Source organism: Hippichthys cyanospilos, chromosome 5, assembly GCF_059441005.1.
Source record: "Hippichthys cyanospilos isolate Australia breed blue-spotted pipefish chromosome 5, RoL_Hcya_1.0, whole genome shotgun sequence".
In the NCBI taxonomy this organism is placed as follows: Eukaryota; Metazoa; Chordata; class Actinopteri; order Syngnathiformes; family Syngnathidae; genus Hippichthys; species Hippichthys cyanospilos.
The window spans coordinates 13,966,458-13,980,225 of NC_142373.1; the positions used below are offsets into that span (position 1 = coordinate 13,966,458).

Below are 13,768 nucleotides of genomic sequence, written 5' to 3' on the forward strand. Positions count from 1 at the left end.
AGACGTGTGTCCCGCAGTGTGGCCAAGGTGGTGGCTCCCAAGAAGCAGAAGTTGGCCCAGGCCGAGTCAGAGCTCGAGGTGGCCATGTCGGCCCTGCAGAAGAAGCAAGCAGCCCTCAAAGAAGTACAGGACCAAGTGGCCAAGCTCAATCAGATTCTGGACTCCAACAAAAAGAAGAAACTTGAACTGGAGAATCAGGTTCCTAATTTCAACGTGTCAGCAAACACAATGGCTTCTTTGCTCAGTAAATTTTCCTCCAGGTTGATCTGTGCAAGAAGAAACTAGAGCGCGCCACGCAACTGATCGGTGGCCTCGGCGGAGAGAAGTCGCGTTGGAACGAGATGGCACTCAATCTGGGAAAACTCTACGAAAACCTGACTGGGGATATCCTCATCTCGTCTGGCATCGTGGCTTACCTGGGAGCATTTACCTCCAGTTTCAGACAGGTAGACGGCCACCTAAAACGAACCTCAAACATACAGTGGTACACTACGGCACGTGAAAATGTCTTAATGGCCCATGCAGAAAATTTAACGGAAAGTCGATATTTTGGTTTGAAGCGGCAACTTTGAGGTGAGTTAGTTTAGATCCGTTCACCGTTCAACACAAAACTGGGTGGACATGTTCTTCGTAATAGGATAGAAAGACAAGTCAGAAGGACAAAAATCCCAGATCTCTCCCCTATCATGATGTTTTAAACTTTACGGGGGACTTTTAACAACTGTGTTTCTTCCGAAGGGCACTAACAACAGATGCACTTGATCCGATGAAAACGAGACTTTATGTATGTGTAGATGACACAAAGAAATGTGTGCGTTTTTTTACGCAGGAGCAGATCGAGGAGTGGACCGATCAATGTAAAGAAAAACAGATCCCCTCCTCAGCCAGCATTTCTTTAACGGCTTCTCTGGGGGAGCAAGTCAAAATTCGGGCCTGGACCATCGCTGGCCTCCCGACTGACGGCTTCTCCATTGATAATGGCATCATCATTTCGTGAGTATCCAAAAGGGGGAGTCCTCAGGAGGTGACAGGCGGGGCCACATCTAAGCAGACAAACTCTGCACGCTCACATTTCTGCCATTTACCCTTCCGTCAAACTAACATGATTGCATTTACAATATGTTGTTCCCGGATTGATATTCAATATGTTAGCATTTTCCATGTACAGCAACGCCAGGCGGTGGCCCCTGATGATCGATCCGCAGGGCCAGGCCAACAAATGGATCAAAAACATGGAGAAGGCGAACAGCCTGGCAGTCATTAAATTGAGTGATCCGGGCTTTGTTCGGACGCTGGAGAACTGCATCCAGTTCGGAACTCCAGGTGAGAGCATGTGTTGGACGCCCTTTGGCGGGCGTCGGCCACCCGCGGCTTCGCTTTCATCGTCTGCTGCGGCTTTCCACTTGAACTTGTTTTTCCTTGGCATGTTCTCTCCAAACGTGAGACTTCATTGAAGGGTTGCGGTGCTCTTTTGATTGATTAAATATGCCTCTTAGCTCCAGGATTTATTGCGTTGGTTGACCCTTGCATATTAACGTGAATTATCTATAGTCTTTTAATCCCGGCCTTTAAAAACTAAAATGAAATAGAACCTGCAAGGCCATTTCAAATCAGAGATACCTACCCAAATAAGTTAGAATAGAATATTTTATTGTTATTGAACAGATGGTATAGAATGAAATTGGCTGCACTGTTCTGATTGGTGCATATTAAATACGTATCATGGCTGATATCAAATACATATGAAAAATAGAATCAAATAGAATTCCATTACCTGAGCCCTGTGCAACAGTAGATAACAAGCAAAATGGCGTCCCCCTGAAATGGGCAGAATGAGCGAACTTTGGTGCTTAATTATTGGTATTAGTCATTATATCGTGCTGAGACTGGTTATCATTAATGTTTGTGGAAATAACTTTTTGGGGTTGATGATATTAAGGCATTTCAAGCTCAAAACACTCTTGTCATTTCATTTGAATATCCGTCCTTTTCACTTTTAAAATTTACTGCAGTTCATGCGGCAGCCAATGTCTTTTTACAGATATTTTCCAAAATAAGTGAGGTGAAGAAAGACATATGAAGAGTTACTATGGGCTGACTACTTGTTCCAGTGTGGCAAAGCTCATAAACTTCACTGATCTTTGAACAGCAATTAAAAATCTTAGCGGGCCACCTCCAGGCACGCCGCCATTTATAGATAGTGTTAATGTTCCCAACACGAGAAATGCATTATCATACTCAATAGGGAGCCACATGAATATTCATCTGATGGGAAGCATTTGTAATAATTTATTTTGTTCTGCTGATTTCTCATTATTGCGCACGAATGTGAAGCTGGCAATGAAACTTTGGCAAGACTTTTCTATTCCAAATTACAAACAACAATACTATTTTGTAAAGAAGCACCCAAATGTGCCAGAAATGTCTATGACACAAATCCTATATTTACATATTATAATATTTATTGTTTAATAATGTGTTCATTTTTTTTCAAAAACATCAGTGATGCCGCTGGGTCAATATGGCCTGGAGGGTTGCAGTGAAATAAGATATTTATTTTTCCAAAACAGCAATAATGTCTCTGGGTCAAAATGGCTCATAGGGTTGCATGCAAATGTGGAAGTGTCAAAAACTTGTTTTTTTTGTTGTTGTTGTTTTTTTCAAATTTGAAATCCACTCAAAAATAACAAGGGCAGCACTTACTTATGTGATGCATTGGCTTGTGGGTCAATTTGACCCAGGCCCGTATGCAATGATCCAAAAGTTTTAGAAACTGATCCTGCTATCCTAAAATACTCCTCCAGGTAACAGCATTTTCACTTAGGTTTTTCTTATTTAAACATAAAAGTTACAAAAATAGCCCTGACATTACACAATGGTTTAGGGTGATGTCATTAGTATGCACAGAGCCCATGAAGGACCCCGATACAATCTTGCAGGCTCATAACCTGTGGTACGCACACTGTGATTGGTTGTTACCTGAGCCCTGAAAAGTGTGATGTTATTCTCAGGTAATAAACAGTGGCTAAATGGCTGCCGGTGGATTTTGCTAATAAACTTATATTTCACGAATGCGGTGTTCATCAGGATGCTGTGTTTGGACTTGTGATTCAGAGAGCATATTATTGTAAAACTTTTTCGGTTGGCTGTTTTGGTTTGACCGTCTTTTCAGTAGTGACCATTTTCTCTTGTAGTCCTGTTGGAGAATGTCGGTGAAGAGTTGGACCCCATCCTGGAGCCTCTTCTGCTCAGGCAGACTTTTAAACAAGGCGGCGCCATCTGCATCCGCCTGGGAGACAGCACCTTTGAATACTCGCCCAACTTCCGCTTTTATATCACCACCAAGCTGCGCAACCCGCACTACCTGCCCGAGACTTCTGTCAAGGTTAATTAAGATTTACTTTCAAATGTGTGTGTTGATTTCATTGCCACCGCTGTTTTCAAGTCACTTTAAAGGCGAAGTTACTGTACGTAAAAAAAAAATGTTGCGATGGTTTCATTTCTTTACGTTAACACGGGAGTATCATGTTCATGGAAAATGTTATTTTGATTATTTTAGCGGTGATAGTTGAATTGAATTTTCATATCCTTTCAGTCTCAAATCATTCTCTATGTTTATAACTGATAATCCCTGATCCTATTGTGGGCTATCCCTGCGCTGTAGGTCACCCTGCTAAACTTCATGATCACCCCGGAGGGCATTCAGGACCAGCTGCTGGGCATCGTGGTGGCCCGCGAGCGACCCGACCTTGAGGAGGAGAAGCAGGCTCTCATACTTCAGGGAGCTGAGAACAAACGGTACACTGATGCCAAACCCAATAGTTCTGTTCTTCTTGCACATAAATCTCTTGTCTTCAACAAACATACAGTCAACATTCCAAAACTTTCTTACCACACTCTGAGCGAATACTGATTATTTAATACATGTGTTATATTTGTCGAAATGATGCATTTAACATTTGATGGGCCACTTGCCTTTTCTTGTCAGGCAACTGAAGGAAATCGAGGACAAAATTCTGCAGGTGCTGTCCTCGTCCGAGGGCAACATCCTTGAGGACGAAACGGCCGTGACCATCTTGTCGCAGTCCAAGGTGCTGGCCAACGAAATCACGGAGAAGCAGGCCGTGGCCGAGGTAACCGAGGTGAAGATCGACGAGACTCGCCTGGGCTACAAGCCCATCGCCATCCACTCGGCCATCCTTTTCTTCGCCATCGCCGACCTGGCCAACATCGAGCCCATGTACCAGTACTCCCTCACCTGGTTCATCAACCTCTTCATAGGCTCCATTGACAACTCTGACAAGAGCGACGACTTGGAGGAGCGGTGAGCTCCCAAATCACTCACCCGGAAAACCGGAAATTGTCTTGTCCTTCTGAATGGCGTGTCCTGTGTTCTTTAGGCTGATTATTCTGAGGGATCACTTCACTTACTCGCTCTACGTCAACGTGTGCCGCTCGCTTTTTGAGAAAGACAAGCTGCTCTTCTCCTTCTGCCTCTGTGTCAGTCTGTTGATGCATAGAAAGATGGTAACAAAACACACACGTTGCAAACATTTGCCACAGTCACCTACACGGCATGTAGACTAATTAGATACCATAGGTCAACGAGGATCACTGGCACTTCCTGTTGACGGGCGGCGTGGGGCTGGACAACCCCTACTCCAACCCGTGCACGTGGCTTCCCAAACAATCTTGGGACGAGTTTTGCCGCCTGGACGCCATTGACCCCTTCAAAGGCTTACGCAGGGATATGACCCAAAACAGGAATATATGGAAAGAGGTTTACGACAGTCCGGTGAGTGGCATCTCCTGATGACTTCCATCTGATGTTGATGATGTTCAGTGTGCCCCCACTAGTGTAAAAATGACTTTCTGATTAACTCATTCACTGCCAATGACGGCTACAGACTTCGAAGATCCACTTTTACTGTTCTGGCAGTGAATGAGTTAATAATGGTTTTCGGGAATATGAATTGCGCAATATAGTCGGCCTGTTTTTATCCACATCCTGGCGTGACCGGTTGTTGTCGACTGAAAAACGACCAATCACGGCTCACCTTGTGAATGTCACTGAAAATGCTGAAAATTTGGGCATACTTGTGTTGCTTCATAGAACATATTATTGTAAAGACATTTATTGGGGTAAAAAAAAAAAAAGTTAGCCTGTAAGATTCCACTTAAATGATAAAGGAAGTGCAACTTTATCTAATTAAATCTTTTCATTCCCTATTTTGCTGGAAGCACCCATGCTATTTGGATGTGCGAACAGCTGTTAAATCGATATGAGAGGCGCACAAACACACACAGGCGCACACACACAAACACACACACACGCGCGCTTTGATTTATAATCAACACACTAAGCCGCTACACTTCTATCTAATTAAATCCAGTTTGTTCCAGTTGCAGAATTTACATGGATTGGGTCTCAGTTGCCAGAACAGCTGTTGAGTCAAGTTCACACTGCACTCGCAATTTCCCAGGGAGTCGAAAAGGGAGATCATTCCAAAACGTCTTGCAAAGCTTTGCTCACTAGCTCCAGCGTCCGCGTTTTTTTTTTTTCTACAAATGAATGCCGTGGTTCTTGCCTTTTAGCCAGTCAGTGCCTTCTTTTTCTCCCCCTGTTTAGCTTTGCTTTTTTTCCCGCCCTCCACAACATATTTACATTTCTCTCCCTTGGCCTCGACACTCCTGCGCACATGACGAATTACCTCCCCTTTTCTTTGCTTTAATTGCAATGATTCGTCTTATAGCAGCTCAATAAAAATAACCAACCGCATATTTAAAAAAAAAAAAGATGTATAGCTTGTAAATAAATTGATTCCAATTGCAAGTAAGTTGCACAACAAGGACCATATTCTCCCATATGTGTGTAAGTCCCAATAACTTTTGGCGAACTTTTCAATTGAGTCATTAGATCTATTAGATCAGATCGAAAGGCCGGATGTTGGTAAAAATGCCCGGCCGATAATCTATCAATAATCCATATAGCAGGAAAGGATTGGAAAAATGTGGAAGGATGGACACTTAGATGGAATCCCTTGAATTGACGCAATTCTCACAGGAGACAATTCATGTGTTTGGTCTTTTTTGCCATGTATAGGACCCCCACCAGACTCCGCTTCCCAATGACTGGCAAGAGAAGCTGAGTCAGTTTCAGAGGATGCTTGTGATCCGATGTCTGCGGCCTGATAAGGTTAGCGTTGCTATTGTGCACTTGAGATACAAGCGACCTGACTTCTGAGGTTTTTTTTTTTTTTTTGATCTGCGACAAAACCATTAAGAGACGAGTGCTGTCTGGTGGCAATGAACTCTAATGAATTCACAGCAAGTAGCAGTTTGGCAAGTCGAATTAGCAGCTCTTGAAACAGAGCCTTCAAGCTGTTTATAGCCAGGTGACTATCAAATTAAGCGTGAAAAAGCTCCTTGCTGTTTTGTATTTAACAAGCACAGTACACCAGCTCTACTCATTCACTGCCACTGACAGATATATTGTTCCATTTTTACCGGGTTGTCACCATTGAATGCTTGAACCGTTTGATCTTTTCTTACATCACTTTTAAAACAAAGATATACAATTAGATTTTTATGTGAAGAATCAGCACAAAGTGAGCCACAGTTGTAAAATATTTACTGAAATATTAGTAATGTCACTCAATTTGCAAGAATAAAAATAAATAAATAAATAAATACTCCCCAAGGAATAAAGTACTTACAAAGATCTACTGACGTACTGTCAGTAATAAATATGAGCTTTGAAGTGACAAATTGGGAGATAAAACAATAAAATACTGCAAAATAAAAAGGAAATTACATAAAATATGAAAAAAAAGAGGTATTCTTAGTGAAGTTGTGGTCAAGCACCCAAAACTTGACTTGGATTTGGAACCTACAGACTTGGACTTGGCCTTAGACTTAAACATCTGTGGTAGATATTTGACAAGTATATTCATCAACAATTTTTTTATTCTTAAGGATGTCTAAAGCTCTAGCTAAGTACCGACTTTATTTTACGCTCCTCAGATCATTCCGATGGTGCAGGAGTTTGTTACGGACAGCCTGGGCCGCCCTTTCATTGAGGCTCCGCCCTTCAATCTGAGCAACACCTTTGGCGACAGCCACTGTTGCGCACCTCTCATCTTCATCCTGTCTCCTGGCTCGGACCCCATGGCGGCCCTGCTCAAGTTTGGACACGAAAAGGTATCCGAATGTCACAAAATCAGGCTCACTCCTATCATCATTTTGCAGGAGAGAAAGAATAAGTCTGGCCACCCCTGATGTACAGTACACCAGCTTTTATTCATTTTTGTCCTTAATTTAAAAGTAGAAAAAATGGAGTTCTCAGTGGCTCAGTTGAAAGAGTTGAAAATCTGGTGGCGGTTGTATTTCAGGGCTTTACGGGGGACAAGCTGACGTCGCTTTCTCTTGGCCAAGGCCAGGGTCCCATCGCCATGAAAATGATCGAGACGGGTATTGCGGACGGCACCTGGGTGGTTCTGCAGAACTGTCATTTGGCTACATCTTGGATGTCCACGTTGGAGAGAGTCTGCGAGGTTGGCGCGCATGGATCCATCCATGTCCCAGCAGCAAATCGAGAAATCATTTTCTCTTTGTTTTTTGTCTTGGTCCCATTGAGCAGGAGTTGAACCCGGAGTCCACGCATCCGGAGTTCCGTTTGTGGCTCACCAGCTATCCGTCGCCCACCTTCCCGGTGGCCGTGCTCCAGAACGGTGTGAAGATGACCAACGAGGCCCCCAAAGGCCTCAGGCCCAATATCGTTCGTTGCTTCTTGATGGACCCCATCTCGGACCCTAATTGGTTTGATGGCTCCAGCAAGCCGGTGAGGAACGATGGTTGTGTCTGTGTCGTTATGCAGAGGCTGTTTAATGAGAAATAGGAGCATTAGGCTTTGTATTTACTTGTATGTACATTAAGCTTTGTATTTTCAATGTTCAGTTGTATTTACTTCCAGTGACACTCTGCTAACGTGCAACCAATTATAGAGCAACCGATTTTAGGAGGAGTGTCACCGGCAGAAAAATCGGTTTCTTGGAAAAAAATCACACTTAAAAATAATACCCAATGAATTGGGAATAAAAAATATTACTTTTTAATTTGAGAATTTAAAAAATATATATATTTTTTTAGTAATCTGTTGCAAGCTTTATCGAAAGTAGTTGTTGAAAAATGTGATTAAATGTGATTAAAATATGGAACATTTTGAGAATTATTAAATATTTTGAATCACTTGATATCACAAAGCTATAGCTTTTATAAGGGGGGGGGGCGAACCATAAAAATGACAGTTCTTTTGATCTTAGTGGGAACGATAATGTTGTTTCTTTACACGAGCAGGGCCTGAACCACATGATGGCCAGGGGTGACCACGCCCACCTCTTTTATTCATCCGTTCATTTTCTTAGCTGCATATTCTTAATAGAGTCACTGGATTGCCGGAGGCATTGGCTCCACATTTAAATACATAGCGTATATAATAAAATGTATTCAATGATTCAATTTGACAAAACCCTTACTGATCATTTTCTGACTACGCCCCTGCCCACTGCTTATGTTTGCTGGGTGTTTTCTGCTATTCCAACCCCCTGTGTGTATCTGTGATGTCATGTTCAGCTGTGGAAACATCCTCGCCCAGTCCACACCTTCCACCGGGCCTTGATCCTGTGTGTGTTTCCAGGCCGTGTTCAAGAAACTCCTCTACGGCCTGTGTTTCTTCCACGCGCTGACCCAGGAGAGGAGAAAGTTTGGACCTCTGGGATGGAACATTCCGTATGAGTTCAACGAGACCGACCTTAGGATCTCTGTGCAGCAGTTACATATGTTCCTGGAGCAACATCAGGTTGGGATGTTCTCGGAACAACTGAAATGTTCAGTTCCCAGGTGCCCTTTTGAAAGCGTTTTGACGAAGCAAGGAACCAACCGAAAGGAAGATCTAATTTTGCCGCCTCCTGATTGTTCGGTTGTATTGGCCCCGTTCGTATGCTAACGAGTCTCTCAGCGTGTGATCTTACATTAGCAATATTCCCTAATACCTTTTGACATTTTTACACACTTAGCGCTCGAGTCCTATACCGTTTCCATGGTGACAGTGTATTATTTTTTTTTAATGACGTGACATTTTCATTCTCAAGTGCTGCTGAATTTTTAAGCGTTCGCCTCCAGAAAATGCCAAAGCCGCAGCCTTTGTTCACCCTTTATTATGTAGAACAGACTTTCGGAATAATATTCTTTTTTTCCATATTAGGAGAAGGACTTCAGAGACAACTAGCAACTCAGCAATCACCACTTTTGAAAGCTTCTCAAAGCCGCTGTCCGACACCAAATTACTTCTTTTTATAAAATAATACTTTACAAACCCGGACCGCAATGTAAACTAGGGTGTCGCGATACAATTTTTTTCACTTTCGATACTATACCTGATACATGATTTTCATTATACATGATTTTCATTATATTTTCAAATGTAGTGTTGGACGAGGCTTGTTCAAGTGATACTATTAAAACAATTATAGTTTTAGTTTCTGTCAAAGAGCCGGAATAAATTTTAAGTGTGTTTGTCACAAACTTACCTAGTTTTGAAATCAGAGGGCATTTAAAAACTGTTAAAAATACATTTTTTTTTAAGACAACTTCAACAAGTCAAATCAGCATTTCACAGGCCTCATAAAATAAAGTGGCGGGCCGGCCCTGACCCCCGGCCTTGAGTTTGACACCTGTGGCCTATGCAAAGCAGTGTTTAGCATCTTCAAGCATTTTGATGGCTACTTACACAGAATCGCGTTTCGTGACTGTATTCCACCAGGAAGTGCCGTTCGATGCCCTGCGTTACATGACGGGCGAATGCAACTACGGCGGGCGTGTGACGGACGACTGGGACAGACGGACACTGCGTACCATCCTTGCCATCTTCTACGACCAAAAAATAATAGAAGACGCCGACTACAAGTTTGATCCCAGCGGGATTTACTATGCGCCACCCGAAGGAGACGTAAGTAAAGTGCTACTGGAATTTCACACCAGTCAAGCTTAAAATGCTGACGTCATGTTAAAATATGTTTAACATTCCTTCAGTAAAATACTGTATGTAATATTATAATATGCAATTATTATAATTATTATACACTTGGCATCTACTTGTAGGGACCGTTGAAATGTGGCTACAGGAGAAGTGGTTTAAACCATGTGAAATATTTAAATGTATTGTAGGTTGATTTTTTTTTTTGGGGGGGGGCACAAGTTTTTTAGTATTAAATCTGTTATGTTCAATGCAGCCTGACGCGAAATGCTCATCGTGGTTCTCTCAGCTTATCAAATATCCCCCTAGCTTCATGTTAGCCTCCCATGACAACTTCCAGATTCTCCCTCTGCCTCCTATGTTTACTTATACATCTATTTAAATAAAAAACTTGCGTTGAGATCCCCTTTAAAAGGTGGGACACATATTCATGAAATGTTACCGTTCCTGCACCATTAACTTTATTTGTAGGGAAATGGACTCAAAGATAAAATTCTGCAGTCAAGTTTTTTAGGGTTCTGTATAAGGCGGTACAAACGAAATTGTGAATGAAAAAGTACCGCGGGCAAGTATCCGCTATAAAGACAGACAAAACAATATGCTTTGTGTTTCATTTGGCACTTGCTTCTCAAGTGTGGCGGCCCCCACCGACATCAAATATTTTATTCATGGGCTCACATTAACATAGTCTTTAGAACAAATGTCACCCGTCCCACTTGTTGTCTCACCAGCAGTCTCTCTCTCTTTCTTTTTTATTCTTTAGTACGACAGTTATATTGAATACACCAAGTCGCTGCCCCTCAACCCCTCGCCCGAAATCTTCGGCATGAATGCCAACGCTGACATCACCAAGGACCAGTCAGAGACGCAATTACTCTTCGATAGCATCTTGCTAACGCAGGTACCTCTCTTTTTTTGGGAACAGGGCCAGTACCTGCAAGACGCCCTACTTTTTTTAAAACGCTATTTTGGGTCACACCAAGCTTATTTAACATTAACCATCTGTGTGACACTAGTTTCCTCACTTAATACGAAATTGGACGGACACGTCTATCATTTCAGCGCGCACAAAATCTCAAGTGCCCATGACCCAACTTGAACAGAAATTGGTCCATTTCTGACTAATTGCGGTGCCGATCCTTTGACCAACTCCCACTGGGTCAAAAGATAAAAGCATTTCAATGAGTAAGGCATCAAGCAAATCTGACCTCGCAAACATGTAAATGAGCCGCGTTGGCTCTGTAGTGTGAAACTCGCCGCCTGCCAACGAGGCTCTTGGACGGCTTCCCACGCGCTACGCCGAAGCTTGGCCCGCATCCCGTGTGTTGGTTCATTTGGAGAATGCCGGCTTCCCAGAGTGAATGTTTTCATTTCGGGAAAAACTGGCATCCGGCCCAGTGAATGCACGATATGCGCATATGCCCGCAATACTGGCAATCGGCTTCGGGAACGTTCCCCAGGGGTCCCCTCTATCTTTTTATATGTTAACTTGCCAGACGTCAATATTTGATTGCACGCGGTGTTGAAATATGAAATGCAAGATTAATTCAAGGGAAAGTACAAATGCATATTTCAGCTGTTTGTTGAGGGATTTCCAAAAAGGACATCAAAATTCTCCTTAAGAGGCTTGTCTTGCCTTTGATGGCGCCAAGACCCCCGCCGTGTCATCCCACATCATTATCGCCAGGAAAAAGAAAAGTTTGACTGTGTCAGAGTATGTCTTATTCTGTCAGATTTACAGCTTGCCTCATATACATATATACATAAACACATCAAATCCAAAAGATTTCACGTTGCTCAAGGGCTTGGCTGGGACTAATCGTGGCAATGCATTCATTTTATTCTCCTTGTTTTTAACCATCCCATATCTACCACATATTTACCAACTAATTCAAGCTATTGCATACGTCAAAATTATTTCGTAATCACTGGCTACTAATTTCCACGCTTCCCAACTTCATTTAACGTGGGTATGGGCCAATGGAATGAGAACACGGTGACATTTTCTATAGTCGTGTTTTTGTGCTTTTTGTTCAATCAGAAACAATCTGCTGAAAACCCGAGGTTGAAATCCCTTTTTTCTTCCAACTAATTTGAAGGCCATAGCTCTGCGAACGCTCATTTTGACCCAAAAAAAAAATACATAACGAACTTTTGCAGTCTAATAATTCCGTTTTATTCTGTATTTCACGCTTCAAAACAGTGAATTCCACAGAAACTCAGTGGAAAAATGAACCAACATTGCTTCTTGTCATCTTTTTTTCGCTCCCTGTCAGATATGCTTTTTCAAGTGACCCCCTCCCATTGGCCTTTACCCATTTTTAATATATCAATCCTAAAGTTTTGCATCTTGACTTCCTTCTTGCACATTTTCCACTCGATTCAAATGATAAAAACGTAGAAATATTCAATGCATTCAGGAAACCCTAGCTACAGTTCTTCACATTCCTCACAAGGGTTATGGTTAGGGTTAGCCATTAGGTGTTTTGGTATTTGGATATCCTACGGAAAATTATAGTTGAATGTGGATTATCGTAATAACGCATTTCCACTTGAATAATGAAAGACTAAGACAAGAGCCAAAGTTAAACCTTGAAGGGTTCCCTTCCTTTCAATCACTTAATCATCCTAACAAGGTGCGCAAAGCAAACCTATGACAAAACACACTTAAACCACACCACAATGCCTAGCGTGCAAGCAGCAACATGTTCGCTGTACAATGTCTTAAAGAGTTCTGGACCGGAGGTTTCTGGACGTGTCGTAACATTTGGCTGATTGACAACATTTACAGCTAGTGCATCTTTTACAGTACATGGTAACATGGAAAATACAATAATTGACTCTAAAAGCAACCCAAGACAAGTAAATGCAGGTGCGATGGTGTGTGTATGACAAACTACTGAAAAACACGTTTGCCTGCATTTTCCATAAACATATGAGTCTCAGACGGAACATTTGTGATGTGTGAAATACCCAAGGCCGCATGATCTAACGAAATGCAAGCGAATGCCTAATTTGACAATTCAAAGGCTGCGGCAGTGGAATGCTAATCAAATAACGGCGGCGGGGATTCCGTCTCATCTCGCCCTCTCTCTGATCAGTCTCGCTCATCGGGCGGCGATGCCAAGTCGTCGGACGACATGGTGTTTGACGTGGCGGCCGACGTCCTGGGCAAGCTGCCGGCAGACTTTGACTTGGAACTGGTCATGCTGCGCTTCCCCACCAGCTACAACGAGAGCATGAACACCGTCCTGGTACAGGAGATGGGCCGCTTCAACAATCTGCTCTGCACCATCCGAGATTCCTGCATCGACCTTCAGAAAGCCATCAAGGTAGAAGAAATTCCCATGCAAAACACGGGTCAAAATGAGACTGATGCAACTTTTTGGTTATTTATTTGATTGTTATTTCAACCCCAATTTTGTTGTTTTTGTGATTGAGTCAAAATGAGTGGCCCATAAACCAACACAATATATGTATATGTGTATATAGGGCCTGGTGGTGATGTCGTCCGAGCTGGAGGAGGTGGTGAGCAGCATCCTGAAAGGGAAGATCCCCGGCATGTGGATGAAGAAGTCTTACCCCAGCCTCAAACCGCTTGGGAGCTACATCAACGACTTCATGAAGCGACTCCAGTTCTTGCAGGTGTGTGTGCGGCCAACACGCATGGAGTTAAGAAGCCGCACTGGCACAATTTACCTTCAAAAAGCTTCAAATGTCAGATGATCTGAACCC

General features: G+C 42.8%; 1 protein-coding gene across 1 annotated transcript in view; it reads left to right on the forward strand.

Annotated features, from left to right (window-relative positions):
- dnah7 (dynein, axonemal, heavy chain 7) overlaps window positions 1-13,768 on the forward strand; it is a 48,061-nt gene that overhangs the window by 32,037 nt on the left and 2,256 nt on the right. The window contains exons 45-62 of the mRNA XM_088414469.1: window positions 18-198; window positions 261-446; window positions 830-993; window positions 1,169-1,323; window positions 3,195-3,385; window positions 3,665-3,798; window positions 3,989-4,324; window positions 4,401-4,527; window positions 4,601-4,795; window positions 6,104-6,196; window positions 7,024-7,200; window positions 7,392-7,553; window positions 7,640-7,840; window positions 8,696-8,857; window positions 9,821-10,006; window positions 10,797-10,934; window positions 13,135-13,365; window positions 13,526-13,678. Coding sequence (XP_088270595.1) covers window positions 18-198; window positions 261-446; window positions 830-993; window positions 1,169-1,323; window positions 3,195-3,385; window positions 3,665-3,798; window positions 3,989-4,324; window positions 4,401-4,527; window positions 4,601-4,795; window positions 6,104-6,196; window positions 7,024-7,200; window positions 7,392-7,553; window positions 7,640-7,840; window positions 8,696-8,857; window positions 9,821-10,006; window positions 10,797-10,934; window positions 13,135-13,365; window positions 13,526-13,678 — 3,172 coding nt within the window. The remainder of the gene's footprint in view (window positions 1-17; window positions 199-260; window positions 447-829; window positions 994-1,168; window positions 1,324-3,194; window positions 3,386-3,664; window positions 3,799-3,988; window positions 4,325-4,400; window positions 4,528-4,600; window positions 4,796-6,103; window positions 6,197-7,023; window positions 7,201-7,391; window positions 7,554-7,639; window positions 7,841-8,695; window positions 8,858-9,820; window positions 10,007-10,796; window positions 10,935-13,134; window positions 13,366-13,525; window positions 13,679-13,768) is intronic.